Source organism: Psittacula echo (genome assembly GCF_963264785.1).
Source record: "Psittacula echo genome assembly, chromosome: 10".
Lineage (NCBI taxonomy): Eukaryota > Metazoa > Chordata > Aves > Psittaciformes > Psittacidae > Psittacula > Psittacula echo.
This window is the reverse complement of record NC_137741.1, coordinates 13794776-13814957: the sequence shown is the minus strand read 5'-3', so window position 1 is coordinate 13814957 and position 20182 is coordinate 13794776. Positions and strand designations below refer to the sequence as shown.

General features: G+C 41.7%; 2 protein-coding genes across 2 annotated transcripts in view; both read left to right on the top strand.

Moving 5' to 3' along the window:
* Positions 1-10295, top strand: part of ABHD17C (abhydrolase domain containing 17C, depalmitoylase) — a gene marked incomplete at both ends in the record, with an annotated part of 28848 nt that extends 18553 nt beyond the window's left edge. Inside the window, 2 exons of the mRNA XM_080626284.1 lie at positions 6028-6207; positions 10076-10295. Coding sequence (XP_080482410.1) covers positions 6028-6207; positions 10076-10295 — 400 coding nt within the window. The remainder of the gene's footprint in view (positions 1-6027; positions 6208-10075) is intronic.
* A 6671-nt stretch (positions 10296-16966) lies between these two features.
* LOC308225670 (cell surface hyaluronidase CEMIP2-like) overlaps positions 16967-20182 on the top strand; it is a gene marked incomplete at its 3' end in the record, with an annotated part of 53687 nt that continues 50471 nt past the window's right edge. Inside the window, exon 1 of the mRNA XM_080626753.1 lies at positions 16967-17447. Coding sequence (XP_080482879.1) covers positions 16994-17447 — 454 coding nt within the window. The 5' untranslated portion in view covers positions 16967-16993. The remainder of the gene's footprint in view (positions 17448-20182) is intronic.

Genomic DNA, 20182 nt, shown 5'->3' with positions numbered 1-20182 from the left:
AGCAGTGTGATACTTGAAAATAATGTCTTCCAAAATAACCTTTAAGAGGGCATTTTCAAGAGTCATAGGTTTATTCTGTAATTGTATTAGTTACCTTATATTGATCAGCACTGGGGTTTCTCCAATGTGTAACAAAATGACTGCCTGGTGTGGCAGTGAAATAATAGTCATATAAAACTGTGGCAGATTCCTTGATTAAATTTCTCTGGCAGCCATTGAAATTATTTTGAGTGTAAACACATTTGTGGAATTACTTGTCTGCTCCTGTGACAGTGTGATGGGATATATGCCAAAAAAAATTAGTCTTTTTTGCATCTTTATAAGCCAGAATACTATGCAAACTGGTTTTGGCTCTTACTGCAAGGAATACGTGAAGTCAAAGAGAGTCTGCTGTACCTGAATTTAAATCACATAGTACTTGTAGACTTGGTCAAGAAGGAGGCAGAGGAGAAGAAGACATCACATAATTTAAAGAATCTATTTCTATTGTGCTCAGTAAAACGGTGAAGTATTTTAGACCTATGTTTGTGTGAATTCAAGGAAACTGGAGTGAGAAACTGGTACAGGGACTCTTGCTGTGTGCCAGGGTTTCCTGGAAATCTTGAAATAATTCTGTTTTTCTCATTTGAGAGTTGTTGTTATTGTTAACCAAAAATCCTTAATCTAATGCTTTGCTTTCAGTTCAGTGTTGGCATTTAGGCAGAAAATCGGCTGTAATTTCTGTGGTATTCTGAGTGACATGCTAGAGTGGTGCTAAAGCACAATGTGAAATTCAGTGGGGTGTTTTTTCTGCTATTGTAAATTGCTTGAAATCATATTTATTGACTGAATTTTCTCTTGTTGAGGTTTTGTGGGTTTTTTTAACATAAGTGTCCTACAACATAAAGTCTCATTCAAGTTATGCAGACTGCATAGTTGAGGATTTTCAGTTTTTGTTTCTACCCCCAAAATTAAATTTTTAGACTCATGCTGGACTAAATAGGCACTTTTATCTGAAAATGTAGATGCATATCTTATGGAAGTGTATAATGATGCTGTAGTAAAACCTATCTATGTTTCTTAACAAGCAATCTAAATTTCTGTGGATTATAAAGTTTGCTGATAATGCATTTTGAAAAGGCAATAAATAGCATGTTGTGACAAATGGCTTTGTATAAACAGGAAGAAACAGATTTGAAGAATAGCTTATGAAGATGTTACTGTAACTGAGCAAATGTATGTTCCATTAGAAATACTCTAGAAGTCACTGTTTCGTCCAAATGTGGCATGAATGTGTGTTGTTCCTGATGTAAGCTGGATTTTTGATGTGTCTTGAAGATGAATTATTTAATTGGTGTTTCCCTTGAGGGTTGAGTGCATAGTTTCAAACTCATTCTGCTTGCAAGAATACCTAAGCTAGTTGGCTTGTTTTCCTTATTTTTTATCTTTATATACTGTGTTGTAAGGAAGAACTTGACCACCAGTAGCTGCTTTAGTTTAGTAGCAGTTAAAAAGTAGGTTTCAACAGCATTATGAAATCAGGTTTGTTTAATCAAAATGCTCTGCCTAGATAGTTACTGTGATTGTTTTTGAAAACTAATTTGTTGCTGTTGGTATATCCGTACTGTTCTATATGCTTTTCAGTTTAGGTAAGGGATATTGGGACAGCAAATACACTAAAACTTCATAACTGAAAATACAAGGTGTGGTTAACTTCGCTACTTCAGTAAGCCTGAAAAAAACCTGGCCTCATTATGAATATGTATTTCTTACCTTTGAGGATTGGCACAGATGCTGTAGCTTTGGCTGTGAACATTGCAGGGCTTCAGCTGTATGACACGTGTGTAAGTCCCTGAAGCAGCATTCCACTAGTGCTTTCAGCTGAGCAAAGAGAGTGTAAAAATAGCAATGGTAAACTTCCCATCTGTATCGCTCAAAGCTGAAGCCTGGGAGGGGGGAGAATCGGTATCTTATGCTCATAATTAAAGTTGTTTTATGATGATACATAGTCAGCCAGAAAGTGTTAAGAACTTTACAAAGGCAAATGATATCATCTGTGTTGTCCCTCCTCAGTTTCCTCGTACATGGCCCAAGCCACAGCCACACAGCTAAGCAGTGTGAACTAGAAGTAGCTGTGTCCCATCCTCCATTGTTGTACTGGGTGTCAGCAATATTCCCAGCCTCCTATGTCCCACTGACCAGTTGGTGTTACTGAGGTCTCCAATTACTCAGTGCAGGAGTAAGTAGAATTTGGGGTCTGGATTCTTAATAGACAACTTCTGTGCACATAATTCATGCTAGCATAAGGAGACCAGAGTTCCTGGTAAACCTAATTTTTATGAATAAAGGCAGTAACACAGGGCAAAAATAAAATGCTCTGTTACTAGTGACTATGGAGTATGTTGGTGCATTAGGTATACTTGGCCTGAGTTGGGAAGTTGTAGGTACAGATTCTGTACAGCTTGTGAATATAGCTTGAAGATGGCACATAAGAAATGTTATCTTTAATCAACATAATCTACTCATAGGCTATTGAGAATAGACTAGGCTGGAGAATTTTTTCACCTGAAGAGTGTTTGTGGGTAAGGGGGAGCAGAAATGCTTGCAAATCTACTGCTGTTCAAAATGATGCACTTATCACTGACTTCCCTTGAGGAAAAAAACAGTGCCTGCCTTTTTATCTGCCTTGTCAAAGCAGTATTTTGCATAGGCCCACAGCAACTGTTTGAATTGCTTCCTACTTTGGTTTTACTGGTTTGGAGGCTGGTTTTGACATTGCAGTATTGCCCTGCTTATTTTGAACTCTGATGGGCTCCACAGGAGAAGTGCAGGAACATCCCACCCAGGCGTTTGACTTGGGTCTCCCGCTCTGTAGGATGGATCTCTGTTTCCACAGAGACCAAAGCTGGTGTGTTTCAGGGAAGATATTTTTAGGAGCTGCTGTTTCACTGGTGGAAAGACTTTCTTCCTTAATAGGAGAGCACATTGTAACATGATTCCTCTTTTCTCTTTTGCCTTTTTCTATCGCATTCTTTCTTTTTTTTTTTTCTATGTCACTTAGTTTCCCTTTCATTGCTGCCCTCTTATCCAGGTCTGCTCTTCCTCTTCACTTTCTGTATCACTGTTCCTGTTGCATAACAATCTGATACAACAAGGGAGTTGGCAGAGAGTGGGGAAGAGACCCAGCCTTTGCTTAAAGGAAACTTTAAGTATTTTAAAATGATTTTAAGTGTTTTTAAATACTTTAAAGCTAGCATCCCCATATTGTACCTCTGTTGAATGGTGCTTGCTGAGTCACCTGCTGGGCAGTGTTGTGAAGACTCAGAGTATCACAGAGCCAAGCCCTTGCCTTCAGCTCCAAGAACCTCGCGTGTGTCAATTATTCATGGCCCTTGCTTATGAGTTGTCATATGTCCTTTTGCCTTGCAATAAATTTTACATATAGCTGTTCCTGCTGATGTTTGCGGTAAGCTTGACGTCTCACCTTCTGATTGATGGTGTAATAGTGAAGATAAATCTGTTACAGTAACTGTTCTGTCTTGGAAAGTTGGACTGACTCTAACTAAAACAACCCCAGTGATTTTTTTAGTTGGAGTACAAAGTAGAAAAGACATTTGACCTAATGACAGGCTACAAGAGCACTAACTGAGTGTTCTCATACACTTTTATGATTTGGGTGGTTTTGGTCAAAATTGTCATGTTGGTTTTCTGAGGAGTTAGACACTGAGTAGCTGTAGCGTTTATTTAGTGTTGAAGGGCCACTTTTAAATTTAGAGATCTCTTGTGTTGGTTTTGTGGTTTTGTTTTTGGTGTTTTGTTTTTTTGTTTTGGTTTTGTTTTGTTTTGTTTTGTTTTGTTTTTTATGATGCTATAGCCTGTGTCTGATTTTAACTGGCATACAATGAAATTGAGGGTTTTTTCTAGAGCACCTGTTGCCACAGCAGCAAGGTGCTTCACTTACAGTGAGAGTTGATTTCAGAAACAAAATAACATCAAAAGGTGTGAATCCAAAGCAGATCAATACTGAAGAAAATTGCAATGCTAAGGCAGTTGTATGTGGTGAAGAAATCTCTTGCCACCCTATGCTGTCCTGTTACCCTGTGATTGTCAAACATTTGTTTCCAGTTTCTACTTAGATTGTAAACCATTGAGAGAGGATCCTTTATATTTATCATGACACTAGAGTTCAGAATGGTATTGCAGAACCTACCAGCATTAATATAATTTTATCCCCACTTAAGTGCCTTGTAAAGGATCTGGTTCCAGTCCCATTATCCTGTATTCCCTGATGTTGATGCATTTTTGCCAGTCTTTAATACGATGCCACAGCTGGTAGATCAGCAGATTGGATGCATATGCTGCCTTCCAAGGTACATGCCTCCAGCCCTACCCACCCAACAGCCAGAGTGAAGTCTGTGCGGACAGGGTTTTGCTCCAAGATCCTGTTAACGTGCATAGCAAAATCAGCTAGGCTGTACTGTGTGCTGAACTATTTCTAATAGTAAGGGAGAAAAAATTCTCCTAAAAGAGCTTCACAGCATCTCTTTAAAAACCTGAGGCTGTGGCTGTGGTGATAGACCACCAACGTGAGCTGCTGCTTGGTTACCAAGAGGATAAAATTTTACTCCAGGGAGATATTTTTGTACAGTTGCTTATTCATATTACAGCAGATGCCAAATGCACCCTTATGCTCATCAGTATAGAAAATTCCAGTTTCACAGGGGCTACAATCCAGTCTAGTTTTACTTCCTTGTAAAACCAGGCAGTCTTGACAGCCTGTAGTTAGTTGGATGTTTAGTATTCAGTTATTCTTCCGGTGTATTTTTAATTATTAATTTATTATCTTCAATTGTAATTTTCTCTCTTTTGTACATATATCATATGAGCTGCTTGAAAGTCAAGTACTCCCCAGGCCTGCCATTGCTATCAGCTTAGTGAGGAAGTTGAAACATTCCAGGTGTGCATGGGGTATAGCCTAAACTGTAGGGTTTGATTTTCATTGTCATGGCAGTGACAGCAGAACTGTAGACAGTGTAGACAGCAAAAAGACACGTTCTCATTATTTTCTACTAGAAATGTGTTCTTCTCTGCACTCAATTGTTCTTTATACAGCTTGCAATAGGAAGTGGAGTTATACATGGAAATCTGGGTAAATATTTTGTAATTAACCAAGTAATAGCTTTAATTTGCAGCTTTCCTAACAAGTTGTGGTGGCCAAATACTATTGTACTCCTCAGTCCTTCCTAGACACTGTTGCTGCCTCCTGTGCCCCTTCCAGATTCCCTTATCTTTTGCACATTTTAAATAAAAACTGAATTAGTGTATTCCTCAACAGCACACAAGCTAGGACAGCTTTATAGACTGGATGGGAATAGTGGGCAGCCAGGACTCCCTATGAAAACTTGAGTTTTATGGAGTTATGTATCTTAATAGTTACAAAATGAGCTTGATGTATTTTTAAACTGGAAAAGAAAAATGAGGAATAATTTACACTCATTAGAAAATGGAAAAATGAACAGTACTATCCTTTCAAATTTTTATCCTCTTTAATGTCTTCAGCTACACTAACAAGGCAGTTCAGTCTTTTTGTTCCAGCTGCATGGAAAGGTGAGCAGAGGAGTAACTATCTTGATTAATAGTGGAAAGGTTGTTACTCTCCAGAATACCTAATTGAAATTCTGGAGAGTTACTCTGCAATGGGGGGGGGGGATGAAGGGGGAAGTCAAATTTATAACTTGCTGTGCCGTGGAGTGAAAGATAAGAGATGTTGATGAAGATGGTGAAGATTAATGAACAAACTGACATTCCTTTGGGGATAGTTCTTCTCAGCCTGTGCCCTGTTTTGATTGTTTACTTTACTGGACTGTTTTAAAGTTTAGACTTGTAAATTCACATCTCCTAGGAACAGATTTTAAAGAGCTACAATGGGTAGGAGGGAAGTTTTGTTTTCTGTTGGTTTGGGTTGGCTTTTGCTTTTGTGATGCAAATTATGTTATAAGATGGGGGTTTTTTGTTTGTTTTCTAAAGGGATGTTTCTTGTCTCTGCAGGTATGGTGTTAGTCCTGAGAACATTATTCTGTATGGTCAGAGTATTGGTACTGTCCCTACAGTAGACCTGGCATCTCGGTACGAGTGTGCAGCAGTAATCCTTCATTCTCCCTTGATGTCTGGATTACGGGTAGCTTTTCCTGACACTAGGAAAACCTATTGCTTTGATGCTTTTCCAAGGTATGTATAAACAGCGCAAAGAGGGTTGTTCTGGACTCCACGTGCTCTTTAGGTGTTTAAAAAGGAACTTTATTGAATTGTCACCTGCGTTTTAAACTTTTGATATGCACACCTTCTAAATCCAAGCAGAGATTCACCAAGTAAGAAAGAGGATTATGTCAGTCTCAAACTGACATGATAGTCAGTTCAATGAACAAAAGAAGTCTTAGTATTTACAGTAGATTTTTCTCCTGTTGTTTGTGTTGTTAATATCAGAATTTTTATGTTAAGTTTGGATTAGTAGCTTACCAACTGATAATACTGAAATGAGTCCTTCAGGCTAATGACTTATTGGTAATTGTACACTGTTAGTATCTCAGCCAACTTTGATTTAGAAGGTAATATGATATCATGAAATGGATGTGCTGTCTTCAAGCTGCTTGTTGAAATATTTCTATAGTTTTACCATATCAGCAGAGAAACAGGTATAGGTAATTGCTTCTTTTAAAGGGAGAAAACAAGACTGGCTCAGAGGCTAGAGAGTTGGACTGGTATGGTTCACTTTTCAGCTTGGTTCTGCATATCATGTATGATCTTAAGGAAATTAATTTAGTGTTCCTTTGCCTTTGGCCCTTCTAAGGAAAAATATTTTTACATCTTTGGCATCCTGTCCATATAAAATCACTACAGGTAGTGAGACTTGTGCTTCCCTGATGGAGATGATGTAAGGTTCTAATGTCTGTGACAAAAAATAAATTACTTTAAGAAGCTCTAGAATATTTTAGGTATAGAAACCTATATATACAACTGGTTTCATTTATAGCCTATTGTTTCATTTGAAAAGCAATTGCCACAGACCTAAATTAAAATATCCAAATATTTGGGAATAGTAGAGGTCCTGGGAATAGCAGATGTTCTAGGAATCTTTTAAAACTTCTTATCAGACCCAGTTTAAGGGAGAATATTAGAGGAGGAAGACAGTCTCTTTATAGCAGTGTATGTAGACCTGGCATGGGGGTGAGGGGAGGCACCGATAAAAAGCTAACAGGTCTGTTGAAGAGAGAAGACAAAAGAGAGACACCCTGAAGTCTTGTGCAAAGCTTGGCTTTGCTTCAGAAGGTCATGTTTGCAATAAGTGTAGTAGGGGATACTCATAGCATTTGATTTGTTTGTTTTATTTTGGTTACAACAGATTAAAATTAGAAGGTAGGAGAGGCTGTAGATGTAAATCTGTATGCCAAAGCAGCTAGAAGTAACAGTGACCAGTAGTGGTTCTCACAGTATGTGTCCAGTCTCCATGTTTAGAATCCTTCCAAATGGGTTATGAATTAAATAAGTAATTAAATTGTTGAAGGTGCAGTCAGGATTTGAAACCCTTATACTTATTTGAAACACTCATTCATCATCCTGAAACCTGAAATCCAATATTTGCAAATGCTTCTGTGAGAGGGGAAAATACAAAGCGTTAAAAATAGCTCTGATGACAAAAGTAACAGCGATTAGCTGATACCAGCCAAATCAAATAACCATTTTAAAAGGAAGAAGTGGGAGGGGGGGAACAGTGACAACAGATGTACTGTAGCACTTGAGTATTTTGTTCTTACCCTACTGAGCTGTTCATTGCTGTCAGTCTGACTTCACTTGCACTATAAGCAGTGAAAATAAACAGCAGTGCACTTTTATGAATGTGTGCAGCTCAGCTGTCTGTCTTCATGGTGGGAGACAAAACAGTTCAGTGTGCACCTACAGTGAATCGCTATTATGTGCATTTTATGCTGGGACTCCATGAGAACTGGGTCTCTGTAGATTTTTCTAGCTGCAGAGCAGTGTGGCTGAGAATACTAAGTAAGTCTAATGTGCACTTTAAATACTTGCCTTATGAGTCGCTGAGTTGGCAATGGGATGCTTTCCAATTTTCTGCAAAACACAAATACTACCTGGCTTAATGTTCTGTGGATATAAGCAAAAGAATAGTTTTGTTATCTGAATACTGAAGTGAAAGGGATTTCCTGGCTTCCTACAATAAATGAGAACTTAGTATCTAGCCACTAAAATTAGGCATAAACATCTGTAGCTTTATGTAGCTGACTTGTCTGTCACATGGTGGAGCTTGGGGGCAGGCCTCTTCATGGGCTTAAGACTTTATATAGTATGTTGATTGTAAAGTATTTACATTTGGCTATGATATTAATTTGGGTATGAAAACTGGGGGGAAAAAAACATCTGCATTATTCCAATGTTTCTCTTACATTCTTGGGATATTTTTCTGTATTCAGCATAGTTGTACACAACTCGAGTTCCAGGCAGGAAAAGTACAATAGGCTGCATTTTAATTTTAAATAACACTTTTCCTCTTTAAAAGACATGAAGGCTGGGATTTTTTTTGAGACGTATTTGAACAGAAATGTGTTAACACTGAGCTGTTTACTGGAATGCCATTAACGGTTCTCTGGAATACTAAATGCTGAGACTTATATGCATGAGGCTTAGTGCTTCAGTCTACATCTTAATTTTTAATTAACTTCGTATTTTCATAAAGCTTCTTTAAACCTGTTTTTAAGTCAGTGTAAGTTGGCATCTGTATTTTTTAATCATTTTAAGCAGTCTTGATCACTTTGTAAAATCTCTAGTCTTACCAGAATTGCATGCTTGCTTGTTCTTCAGGAGCAGGAATATCCAAACACCTTTTATTAGATAGCGTAAAGAAATAGACTTCAAGGCCAGGCTGGATGGGGCTTTCAGCAGCCTTGTCTAGTGGAAGGTGTCCCTGCCTGTGGCAGCAGGGTTGGAACTGGGTGAGCTTTAAGGTCCCTTCCAGCCGAATCGTTATGATTCTATTAGATGACATATTACTGATACTCATTTTTCTACCTACTTCATCCCATACTCTGCGTAATGTCCTGAGCCAGTTCATCCATTCGTTGATGAAAGTGGAGCTGGTAGGAAGCTGAGAGCTCATTAGCACTTGTTGTCTCTATACTGATTTGGAATTATGGGTAACTATGAACATGAAATGGCTGATTGGAAATAAAAGCTGGTGCCTACATGAAGATGGAGAAAACTGCTGTTTACCACTTGGCAGTTACTTCGTAATTGAAATTTTCTGGCCCAAACTGTTAGGTATGAAGGTGCCTTTGTCACTTTTCCCTCTCCTCTGAACCTGTTTCCTTGTGAGAGCTGTCCACTAGCCATATTGATCCGCTAAGGTAGCTGGAGCAAGTAGAAGAAAGTTTAAGACCACTTTGCAGTGAGAGCTGGCAGAGAAGTTGGTTGCATGGAGTAAAATCCTGTGAGATTTTTTTCTGGTTAAATATCCTTGTGTAGTGCTCTTGTCCCACAGTTTTCTCTTTCGTCATTTGAACTTAAACAGTCAGTGGAAAGAACAGATTTTTCTCCAGCTGAGTCTATCTAATTTGGGGGTTCAAAGACAGGTTCAAACTTCATGAGCTAAGGCTTTTTTTTAATGAAGTCTTATGACTGGAATGTAGTTAATTACCACCTTACAATTTAAGAGATTAGGAATTGATGTGAAAAGTCCACACTGGCAGTATGTCCTGCGGAATCTTCCTTGCCTCTCAGTGGTTTTTGTGATAGATATACTCACTGTTTTGGCTTTTTTTGGTGCCAGACTTTATTAGCTTGCTGCCTATTTGAGCTTCTTGTTATCAAAACTGGTGGGATGATGGGGGTGGCAGTGCAGGCTCCTGTTTAACACATGAGTTTTGAGAGTGAGCTGTGTTCCATATCACTTGGGCACAATTACAATGTTTTGCAGCCATTTAAAAGTGTCCAGTGGTAACTGAATCATGTGTGGATAGTTAAGGTTGCTTTCTTTACGTATAAAAGATAAAGCCCCAAACTGAGCTGTGTTTTTCTTTTCCATCCACAGCATTGACAAGATATCTAAAGTAACCTCTCCGGTGTTGGTAATCCATGGTACCGAAGATGAGGTAATTGATTTCTCCCACGGCCTGGCCATGTATGAGCGATGTCCACGAGCAGTAGAGCCCCTCTGGGTGGAAGGGGCTGGTCATAATGACATAGAGCTTTATGCACAATACCTAGAGAGACTAAAACAGTTCATATCTCATGAACTTCCCAACTCCTGAAGAAGCCTACCTGATTTTACCTCAGTTACTGTGAACAGAAGAAATTACCTGGTTTTGCACATGCTTTAACTGGATAGCTGTAATAGCTTTATACTATGAAGAAATACCCTGTCGTTAGGGTGTTCTGATCAAACATCTGATGAAATTTGTCTTTTATATCTGGAAATTATTCTACTAATGCACACAAATATGGTCAACTACTGTAATTCCAACAATTTTTAGCTTCGTTGCCCTGGAGGAAGTGGGAATACTAGCTGCTTATGGGGACACTTTTTACCTAGTGCTGTATTAATCGAAGATCAGTTTTCTCTGTCTCACTTCAGATTGTTTATAATTCTGTCCTTACAAAGACTTATTTCGCCAGTGTTCTCAGTGTGGAGAACACACTGTTACGAGCTACAGCTTGTTCTGAACAATCAGTCATGGGTTCAATCCAAGGGAGTACTTTCTCTGTAAAGTTTCTAGCTGTGGTATTTTAACTGGAAAGTTATTGTGATGAAGTTCCCCCTCCTCCCTTGTAGTGTTCTTTTGTTAACTTACTGATCTTCCCAAGTAAATTATTTAAATATTACTTTTTCCTGAAAATAAACTACTATATGGGGCTAAACTCTGTAACGACCTCTCCATTTACCTGTATAAATGTAACTGGAATTATTCTTAAAGGAACTAGGGACAAAAATTGCTTTTGTTTAAAAATAAATGTGTAAATTTACTACTAGAAAACTCATTTTAATATTCAGATGGTCTGAATAATAGCCATAACAGACATTTCCTTCTGTAAAGCATTCCTGTAGACTTTTTAAAAGTACTGTACATATTTGAATTTACATTGTGCATAGATTCTTAATTGGTAGTTTTAATTTAAGTCTAGTTACAATAAACTGCAAAATTCTGGTTTGTATATGATTGAATACATTTTGTTAAAATATGTTTTTATCCCTATATTATTTTGCTATTAAAGTTTTATAAAGTTTCCAGGACAAAAAAAAAAAAAATTTACACATTTATGTTTTGATGAATTTATGTAACTAAATTTTCATTGAGCTGATCTTTTTAGTTTGGAAGTAATTTGATTCTTTGACACTGGAATCGCACAGATTATGCATCAGAAATGCAAGACACTTAAAAGTTGTTACACTACTAGCATAGGTCTAATTTTTCCAAATTTAAAGGCCTTAAATGTACTGTAAGCCTCAGATTGTTGTATAAATTGATCACGATTGATTGCAGTTTGTGTCCTGTTGCTAGAATGCAACACAGTGATTGTAATGGAATAAAGGATGCATGGGTTAGAGCTTGCTGAATTTCTGAATCTTATTTGGCACATACTTTTCATGCATACGAGAAGTATGAAGTACAGATTATTTGATAAGAGTAACTTGAACTTCATTATTTAATTCCTTCCTTTCAAGGAAAACTCTCCTCAGGTGCAAAGCCACATTCCCATGAAGCTTGGTATGTAAATAAAATGTAAAAGAGATTACTTTTATATGGTGTTCAGCTGGTTTTAAGTAACGAAAAATCATGATTCATTGCTTAGGAGAAATGTTTGAACATTGTTGTCACGAGTCCTTATAACAGGCCTGCAGTTAATTTTCAGCACTGCAAGTGCGTCTATTGTCTTTGATTATTGACTTGGCCTTGTTACTGTAAAAGGAGAAAAACTGGTATTTTCACTTACAGAGGGGGGGAAATGAGGACACCCATCCTGCTCCGCATCATCTGGATCCTTAGAATCTGGATCTGTGCGTATGTGTTGCCCGGTTGTGAGTTTTAAATGCCCAAGCAGGTTTTGCCTAATCATCACCTCAAGCTTGCTGCTTCCCCCGCTTTGTGTTCAGATACATGTCTCATCTTTGTATTTATTTTGCACCTTTGTAAATGTGCAGTGGATGTTCTTCCATTTCTACATGTGTTCTTCCTGTGGAAACAAAGCTGATGTCTGTGGTATAGGTGTTCAAGGTCACGTTTGAGAGTGTCAGCCTGTCCGTGGAGTGAGTTGGGGAATTTTTACTCAATTAGGCATTGTCTTTTGATACCCACATTGAACTTTGTGCTGCTCTGAAAACTTAAGCCTACAATGTTTCTTCTTCTCATCACCCCTTGTAGCTACCCTTTCACTTCAACAAACTGGTATCTTTAACCGTTCCCCTATAAATCAATATTTTTTTCAATTACTACTGTTCTAATCCTTGCAGTCATACTGTGACTTGTCTTTGCATTTGCTTTGCTTTTGTCAGTATTCTTCTGTTAATGAGAAGCCAAAATCTGGATTCAGCATTGTCACCTATGTCGTGTGGTCTCTGCACGTGCAGACTGAGTTCTCTGTGTTCTGGCTGGATGTGAATTTCCACTTGTACTATCTTTTATTTGTCCAAATTTCTGCCTCACTAGTTCGCAGTGGTGCTTGGCTGTTCTTCTGGCTTCTGCATTGTCTGTTTGGCTTTGTGAAGTTTATCTACATTTAACTAATACAAATGTTTTGCTGTTAATTAAAATGTTAATGGCTTATCAGTGATCTGCTGGTATGGATCCTCTTCCCTCTCTTTTAAGTCAATAATTCATTTACCTGTTTGGTCAGTCCTTGAAATAGTTTTCCTTGTGGCCTTGTTCCCATCCAGTAGTTCTTAATGAATTCTGAAATTGTTATAATTCTTTATATTGCAAACTTGTATCAAAGCATCACTATTTGAGGCATTTCAAAATGCCACTTCTGGACAACAGTAGAATTGTTGGTTGAAAAAAACCTGTGGCCAGCTTGTGAAACTCCTCACAAGACAGTGGATGTCAGGTCCCCATTTCTTTAAAGAAAAAAGGTTAGAACAGAATTTTTCACTGATGATGGGAAAGGGGGTGATGTGAGCTTATGGAAGAGAAACTTTGGGCTAAGAAATGGCCTGTTACAGCAAACTGCTGACATTTTGGAGCTACCAAGGTGTCCCTGTAAAAATGGCTGGCCTTGCCTGGGTAGATCATGCAGTGGGTCTTCCAAGGCCATTTTCTTGATGTGGATGCTCCATCCATTTGTCTTGTGTGACTTAGCATTGTTTTCCATATACTACAGCCATACGTGATGAACTTCCGGTTTTAGGGGAGTTAAGATGTGGCATGTTTGCGTCAGGAGTTGTCTGTACTTTTACAGAGGAAAATACTGTTACAACGTTAGAGGTGGCATTTTCCGAGGTGTTTGATAAGCATCCTTTTAAAATATACGTAGTTGTTATGAATTTAACTCACATTCATATGGAGACTTGTTGCCTGTGTTGCCTCTGCTGCATTTCAGTCCTTGTTCTCCCATGTTGTTCCTGTAGCTTGTGGCAGTTCTGCTTTGGGCACTGACCCTGTCAGCTTTCTAAATGCCCACACCTGTATTCACACTTAGTACAGTGCCCATCTTTTATAAACTCTGCATCATATTTGCTTTTTCTAAATTATGCTAAACACAGAAGTAAAGAACTGATGTACTTTCTTCCTCTGGTTATTTGTTCAGCAGTAAACTGTGATTGTTCTCATTTGGAAGATGTTTTCTTCCCTAGGTCTTTTTCATGAATGTAAATTAATTCTTATGTACATTCTAATGTAAATTAATGATCTTGTTTAAATACATTTATCTTATTTTTCTGTATCCTTCCCTGTGCAATTCACCAGTGATTTTAGGTGTGAAATTTTTTGTGTTGAAAAGGTTTTCAACTGTGCTGTAATTGGGTCCCATAACTTTGCCACAACAGTAGAAAGCACAAGCTGGTCCTTGCAGCAGGAGTGTGAGCACTGCTCCTTTGGCACCGTGCCTCTGGCAAGGTCTGGTTCTGGAGCTGGGTTCCTGCACTCTGATTTTGCAGAAAGTGTTTGAGTAACATGCCTGCTGGCTTAAAAAGGGAAAGAAAACCCAAGTTCACCCCTCCACCTTAAGCGCCTTAACTGTAAATTGTCTTCTGGTTCCTGTACAGGTAAACACACTTTTTGCTTGTTTCCTTGCAGCACGGTGGTGGTAGGCAATAAACCGGCACACGTTGCTTTTTACAATAGAACTCCGGGCTCCTGCAGGTCTGCCGGGCAGCGGGCACGTTCTGTACTGGCCACTATCCCCTGTGCTTGTAGCTGTGCTTGTGCTGCTGAACACAAAGGTGCGCTCATTCTTTTCGGCGTGGGACGTGGCCGAAGCCTTTTCCCTGGGCAGAGCCCGCAGCATCTCCGCTCCCCTGCCCGCGAATGCCAGCCGGGCCGCGCTCCGCTCCGCACAACCAGCTCTGTGCCCCCAGCTCGGGTCCATCCCTCCCGCCGCGGCCCGCCCAGCCCCGGGGCCGGGCTGCGCTCCGCGGGGCTCATCGCACCGGGCCGGCAGGAGGGACGGGGGCAGCCATGCGGTCCCGCCGGGCCCCGCCGGGTGAGCAGCGCTGCTGGCGGGGTGATGGGGGGCTCCGCGGGGCTAAACCCTGACTCTGTGTCTGTTCCAGGTGCCCTGGGCCCCCCGAGGAGCCGCCCCGCCGCCCGGCTCCGGCTGCTCCCGCTGCTGCTGCTGCTGGCGGGCGCCCGGCCCGGGGCGCTGGCGGCGGGCGGCCACGGTCAGTAGCGACGCGGGGACGGGCTCCCCGGGAGTGTCCGGAGGTGGGGTGGGCAGGGCTGGGGAGAGGAAGAGGAGAGGGGAAGGTGGTGCTGCAGCAGCGGGTGTGGGTGCCCCGAGGTCCTGGCTGTACGGTCCCGGAAGAGGGAAGGAGCGTGGCTGTTGTCTGAACAACAGACGGAAGGGGAACGCGGCTCTGGTTTCCAGTTTGACTTCCAGACGCAGACAGATGGCATGATTTGGCTGTGGCTTTGGAGGTGACTGCATGCAATAGGCCTTTAATGTATTGTCTTCTTCAGTTCCTCAGGTTTTAGTTTAAGGGCTGCCTTTGAAGACAAGACATTGATCCAAAGTTTTGTTTATGCTAAATAACGTTTTACGCAGCAGTTTATTCTAGAAAGCTTGCAGACATACTTAAAGATTTAACATTACTTACATTTTAAGCCACTCTGCTGCAACGGTGCCATTAGGTGCACTTAGAGAGGCTTTTGAGTCTGCCCAAAGCCCTTTTCTCTTTGGGTCTGCCCAGAGCCCTTTCCCTTTGGCTTACGGGATGGCAGGGGCGCATGCACTTCTCCTCGGCATGGAGCATCCATCCCCCAAGACGTCTGTGCAGGAGGAGGGGGTAATATGGATCCCATATTGCTGGGGTCCTCCTGGAGCTGGGTCCTTCCTCTTCTCTCCTTGTTTGCTCCCCTCACATTAGCCCATCAGTAATCTAGTGGAACAGCTCATTGATCTCTCAGGGGTTTTATGAACAGGGCTCTTGCAATGACTATTGATTGCTTGGAATGAAAGATACAGTGAAGATGCAAAATGCTGCTTTTGCTATGGCGTGTCCATCAGTTATCTGCTGCCATCTGGTCGTATGAGTCACATTTTGTAGTTTCTAAGTACTACGTTGTATTTCAGGGATGAATTACAGCCATAAATTAATAGAATACTTCACTAATATGATTACAATATGCAAGCAACCCCTGGACCGTAAGTCACAGCTGCTTGCAGCTGATAACCTTGAAGCAAACAAAAATAAATACCTGAAGCTTCTGAAATGTGCTGGGCTGGGATCCACCTCTAGGAAATAGAAGAACATTCCTTAAAATCTTGTTCTCCACTTAAAAATGAAAGTGAGGCTGCAAGCACATTCCAGGGCTCCGAGGACGTGACCTCCAGCCTTTAGCTGTTACATTACAACATTGACTGTTTCAAATACTTTTGGCAAGGTGCAATTGCGTTTGGGGTTCCTTTGCCCCTTTTAATTATTAGAGCTTGCTTTTGTGTTTGCAGCCCTACTCCTTGTCAAGTCCCAGCCTACTTATATTGCCTTTAATTGTTTTATTGATCAATTCTCAGAGTGTAAATTCAACCTTCAGGCTCAGCCTGGATGAGGGAGAGCTGAGTATGGCTCCAGAGAGTCCCAGTTCTCCCATACCAGCACCTTCTTGTCCATAAGGTGAAGCTGCTGTGGCCTCGGAGCAGCCGCAGCTTAACCCTGTTACAGCAGGCTGATGACCTGAATCAGCAGGCAGAAACCAGAAACATCACCTAGAAAGCAAACCCGAGGTTTTCATTTAAACCTGGCCTATATCTGTTGGAAACCTGGAGGCTGTGCTGGGCCCTGGGGCTGGACCCAAAAGGCCAATGGTCCAGAAGGAATGTAAACATTTTCTTGCTTAGTCTCATATCAAAAAGGCTTTCGTAGTCTTTGATAGGATAATTGTTTTTCTTAATGTTTTCCAGAAAATGTCTATGAAATAGTACATACTCTTTTGGTGACTGAGGTTTTTTAGGAATCTGGAGTGTCTGTATAAGTAACAAGGATAGTTTTTGTGAGGATTACAGGGAAAAAATAGTTTCAATCAAAAATAACCAATAATCATTATTATACTATAGCATTTAAACCCCTGTCTATTGCAAATCTATTGATTCGGCCTGTCAAAACATTCAGTGAGTTTGTCAAAGCAGTGTAGGGGCCTGCACTGTATCCAGGGCTACAGCAGAACTCTGCTAAATGTGTGTATTTATATATATATTTTAAAGAAAGCCATTGGGATTCTTCGCTGTTTGTTTAATAGGTTTCACTGTATTTATGATTATTCCAGAACACAGCCTGAATCCCAACAGTTCTTTGTGGGATATGGATCATGAAAGACTGTTTCACAGTAAGAAAACCCTTCCTGAGACTGTGGGCTCCTCCAGCCCACTCAGGAGCCAGTTTCTCCTGAGCCATGAGGAAAGGAAGAGCTTAACTCAGAACCTGGGCCAGAAACCACAAGAAAAGCAGCTGTCCTGTGACATGCTCCTTAAACTTTCCAGATATGTTTTAAAGGATACCTTTGGATCTAGCTTGGCCTGGAATCTTTTTAGGTTTTATAACTGTGATCGAGAAGTTAACCTGCCCAAAATCCATATCGGTCCTCTCAAGGTGGCCCAGCACAAGGTGAAGCCGTTCTTGCTGCACAGGGTGCTGCAGCTCCTCAGGAATATGGGAGTGTGGTCCGAATCTCAGCAGTCCAAGGCCTTCAATCTGCTCAAGAAGCAAATGCTTAACCCAAGGAAAGCACCATTGAAGCCTGAGAAGGAACAAAGTGGTAGGTATATAAGGAGGAGACATGGTTTTGGTATCTCAAATGCTTTGTGGTGAAGGTTAAGCAGAGCCATAGGGCCAGGCTCTGTGCTGCCAGTGTGAGGGGTGGATGTCACTGGGTGCAGTTGGGTACGTAGTTGTCCTGGATTGTGCCAGAAGCTGGCACTCAGTGTTCAGGCTGAGCTAGAGCCAGGCTCAGCCCAAAGCAGAAGTTCTGGAATGGGGCAGGTTGGAAGCAGTTGCTGCCTGCAGAGGAGGGCATGCTAGATGAAAGCTGGTATGGCGTTGTGTTAGACAGTCTGTAGGGATCAATACAGGCACTAAAAGCCCCGTTGTGGTATCATGGGGCCCGGAGCATGGCTGTGATGCAGTAGGGATGTGTTGTCCATGGCTCCTCCATCTTCGGATGGAAGCAGATGTGCTCCATGCCCTGCTCCGGGCTGGTGCTTATCTGTGGAAACACAGCTGCGGTGTGCTGAAAAGGTGAAATGAATTTGAAAGAACAAGTGGGGAATTGCGGGATCTGTAGCTGGGAAGAGAAGGAAAACCAGATCTGAGTCGCTAATTAACCAATGTGGGAGCGCCGGCAGGGGGCGTGGCCTCGAGGGGCGGGCAGCGGCTGTGCAAGGGCGACCCCTCCCGGCCGGCCGTGGTACAGCAGGGGGAGCCCGCGGAGCGGCCGTCGCTGCCTGTTCCCCGTTTCCCCCGCCGACACTTGGGGTGTGCTTTGGGAACGGGCGTCCCGGTGGGACGAGCTGGGATTGGTCCTGGCCGTGGCCCTGCTACGGGCGCCCCGGGGTCATCCCGTGAAGCCTCCAGATCCGTGGGAACGGGCGTTGGTCGGGGGATGCTGACTCCGCTTCTCCTTCCTTTCTCTAAGTAGCAAGAAGGAAACGGGAAACTGTCTATCGAGGGAGTGTGCCCGGGAAAGTCATTTACAGAGGAGGACCCGTCCTTTCTATGCATTCATGTGCGAGAGCTGTTTCTCCTGGAAGGGGCGGCTGTGCTCGGAAGCCAAACCCAGAGCTGCCTTGTTTTCTGCTATTTTACCTTAAAACGGATCCTCTCCAGTCATTGATCCTTGTAACTGAGCGTTTTAATCGTGTTTGTAAGCAAAGCACCACAGTCACTGAGACACGGGGTGAGAGAGGTCACCTCACGCCTGACAGCCCCTTACAGAAAACGACCCTATTTTGTATCTTAGAAAGGTGAACTTCAGTTTATAACCTACAATAACGCATGAAGGAGGGGTTGGGTTGGTTATTTTTGTGAGAGACAGTTTAACAGCTGTTTGTTTGAGGCAGGATTAGTCAGGATTTCCCACTTGCAGGTGTGAGGATGTTTGGGAATGTTCTTGCGCTGTGGACACATCCTGTAGCAGAGCATGGTGGTGTGAGCTTCAAACAGGCAGCATACACTTCAAACCAGTGCTGCTGCAAAACCGAAATCATCTTGCAACATGCAATCTGGAAAAGAGTGGAAGGAGAACAGTCCAGCCCCCGGCCACCACTCTACAGATGGTGCTTCTGTGTTTTCCTTAAACAGAGACAGGAATCTTCAGAAATGCAGGATGATGTGGGCAGTCTCATTTACTCTGAAGTCTTCTTCCTCAGGCCCCTGAACACTTGATACAATGGGAAATAGCACTGAAATGATTCTCCTGAATGTAGTTCTTTCAGGAAAAGAATCTGACCAGTGTATTTCTGTGGATTTTGAGGCTAAACAGGGAAAGTGGCTTAAACAGTGCTCACACCTCAAAAATGTGGAGGTCTTGTTCAGGAAAGCCCCATGTAAAGAGGAGCAGCTTTAGCTTCACTGGTCATTTCACGAGGCCAGTACAACATTTAGGGTGAACCAAAGCCTGTGTTATGTTTATTTCCACTATTTCTATGTCAGATTAATTGTTGCCTTTTATTTACATTGCAAGTCCATGAAATCTTTTGCACAGAATAAATTTTCTAAAGAAAAGTGCATGAGATTTCTAGGGCCCTGCCAGGCTTAAAGGGTTCAACTCCTCTTTTACCTCACATTTTGTACTGCTGGAACCATTGAATTCAGAAAAATTAGTGTGTTTTAAGGCAAAATACTCCAATTTGTCTTTTCTTGCCTGAAATTTCCAGTGGTAGATAAAACTTTCTGCCTCCTGTACCTCTGATAACAGCTCTGCTTTCCCATGACCTGCATTCATATGTGTCATATTCAGATAAGAATGAGGCATGATGCTGAGTAAGGCCGCTTTTTTTGGAAGGAAAATGACAAAAGCTATTTGAGACAGGAATAGAAGTGCCAGCACTAAATGATGGATGAACAGCCGGCAGCCGAGGTGGCAGCTCTGATGTTTCCCTGTATTTATGGAGTATTGAAATGAGGGAGGGTTATCTGATGTGTTTCTCTAGGCTGGATGCTTATCTTTCACATTCAGTGATGCTCTGGCTCACAGAACAGGGTGTAAGAGGGTGAATGGGTCTTGTTTAACACAAGTGAACGTTGCTCCCTCTCTGGAGCTGTTGTGTGGAGCGTGGGGCATGGCTGTGCCCCTCACCCACCTCCTGCTTCCAGTCTGTTCCCATATTTTGTCTGACAGCACTTGCTCCTTATTAACATGACTATAGGCTCTTTGTGCCCTCTGTCAGTAGAAATCCTGCACCAGAATAAATTTCAGAGGTGACAGATTGGAGCAGTTTGGCCAGATGATGGCACACAAATGTCTCAGAGATCGGTGCCTGTGGCTTTGCACCC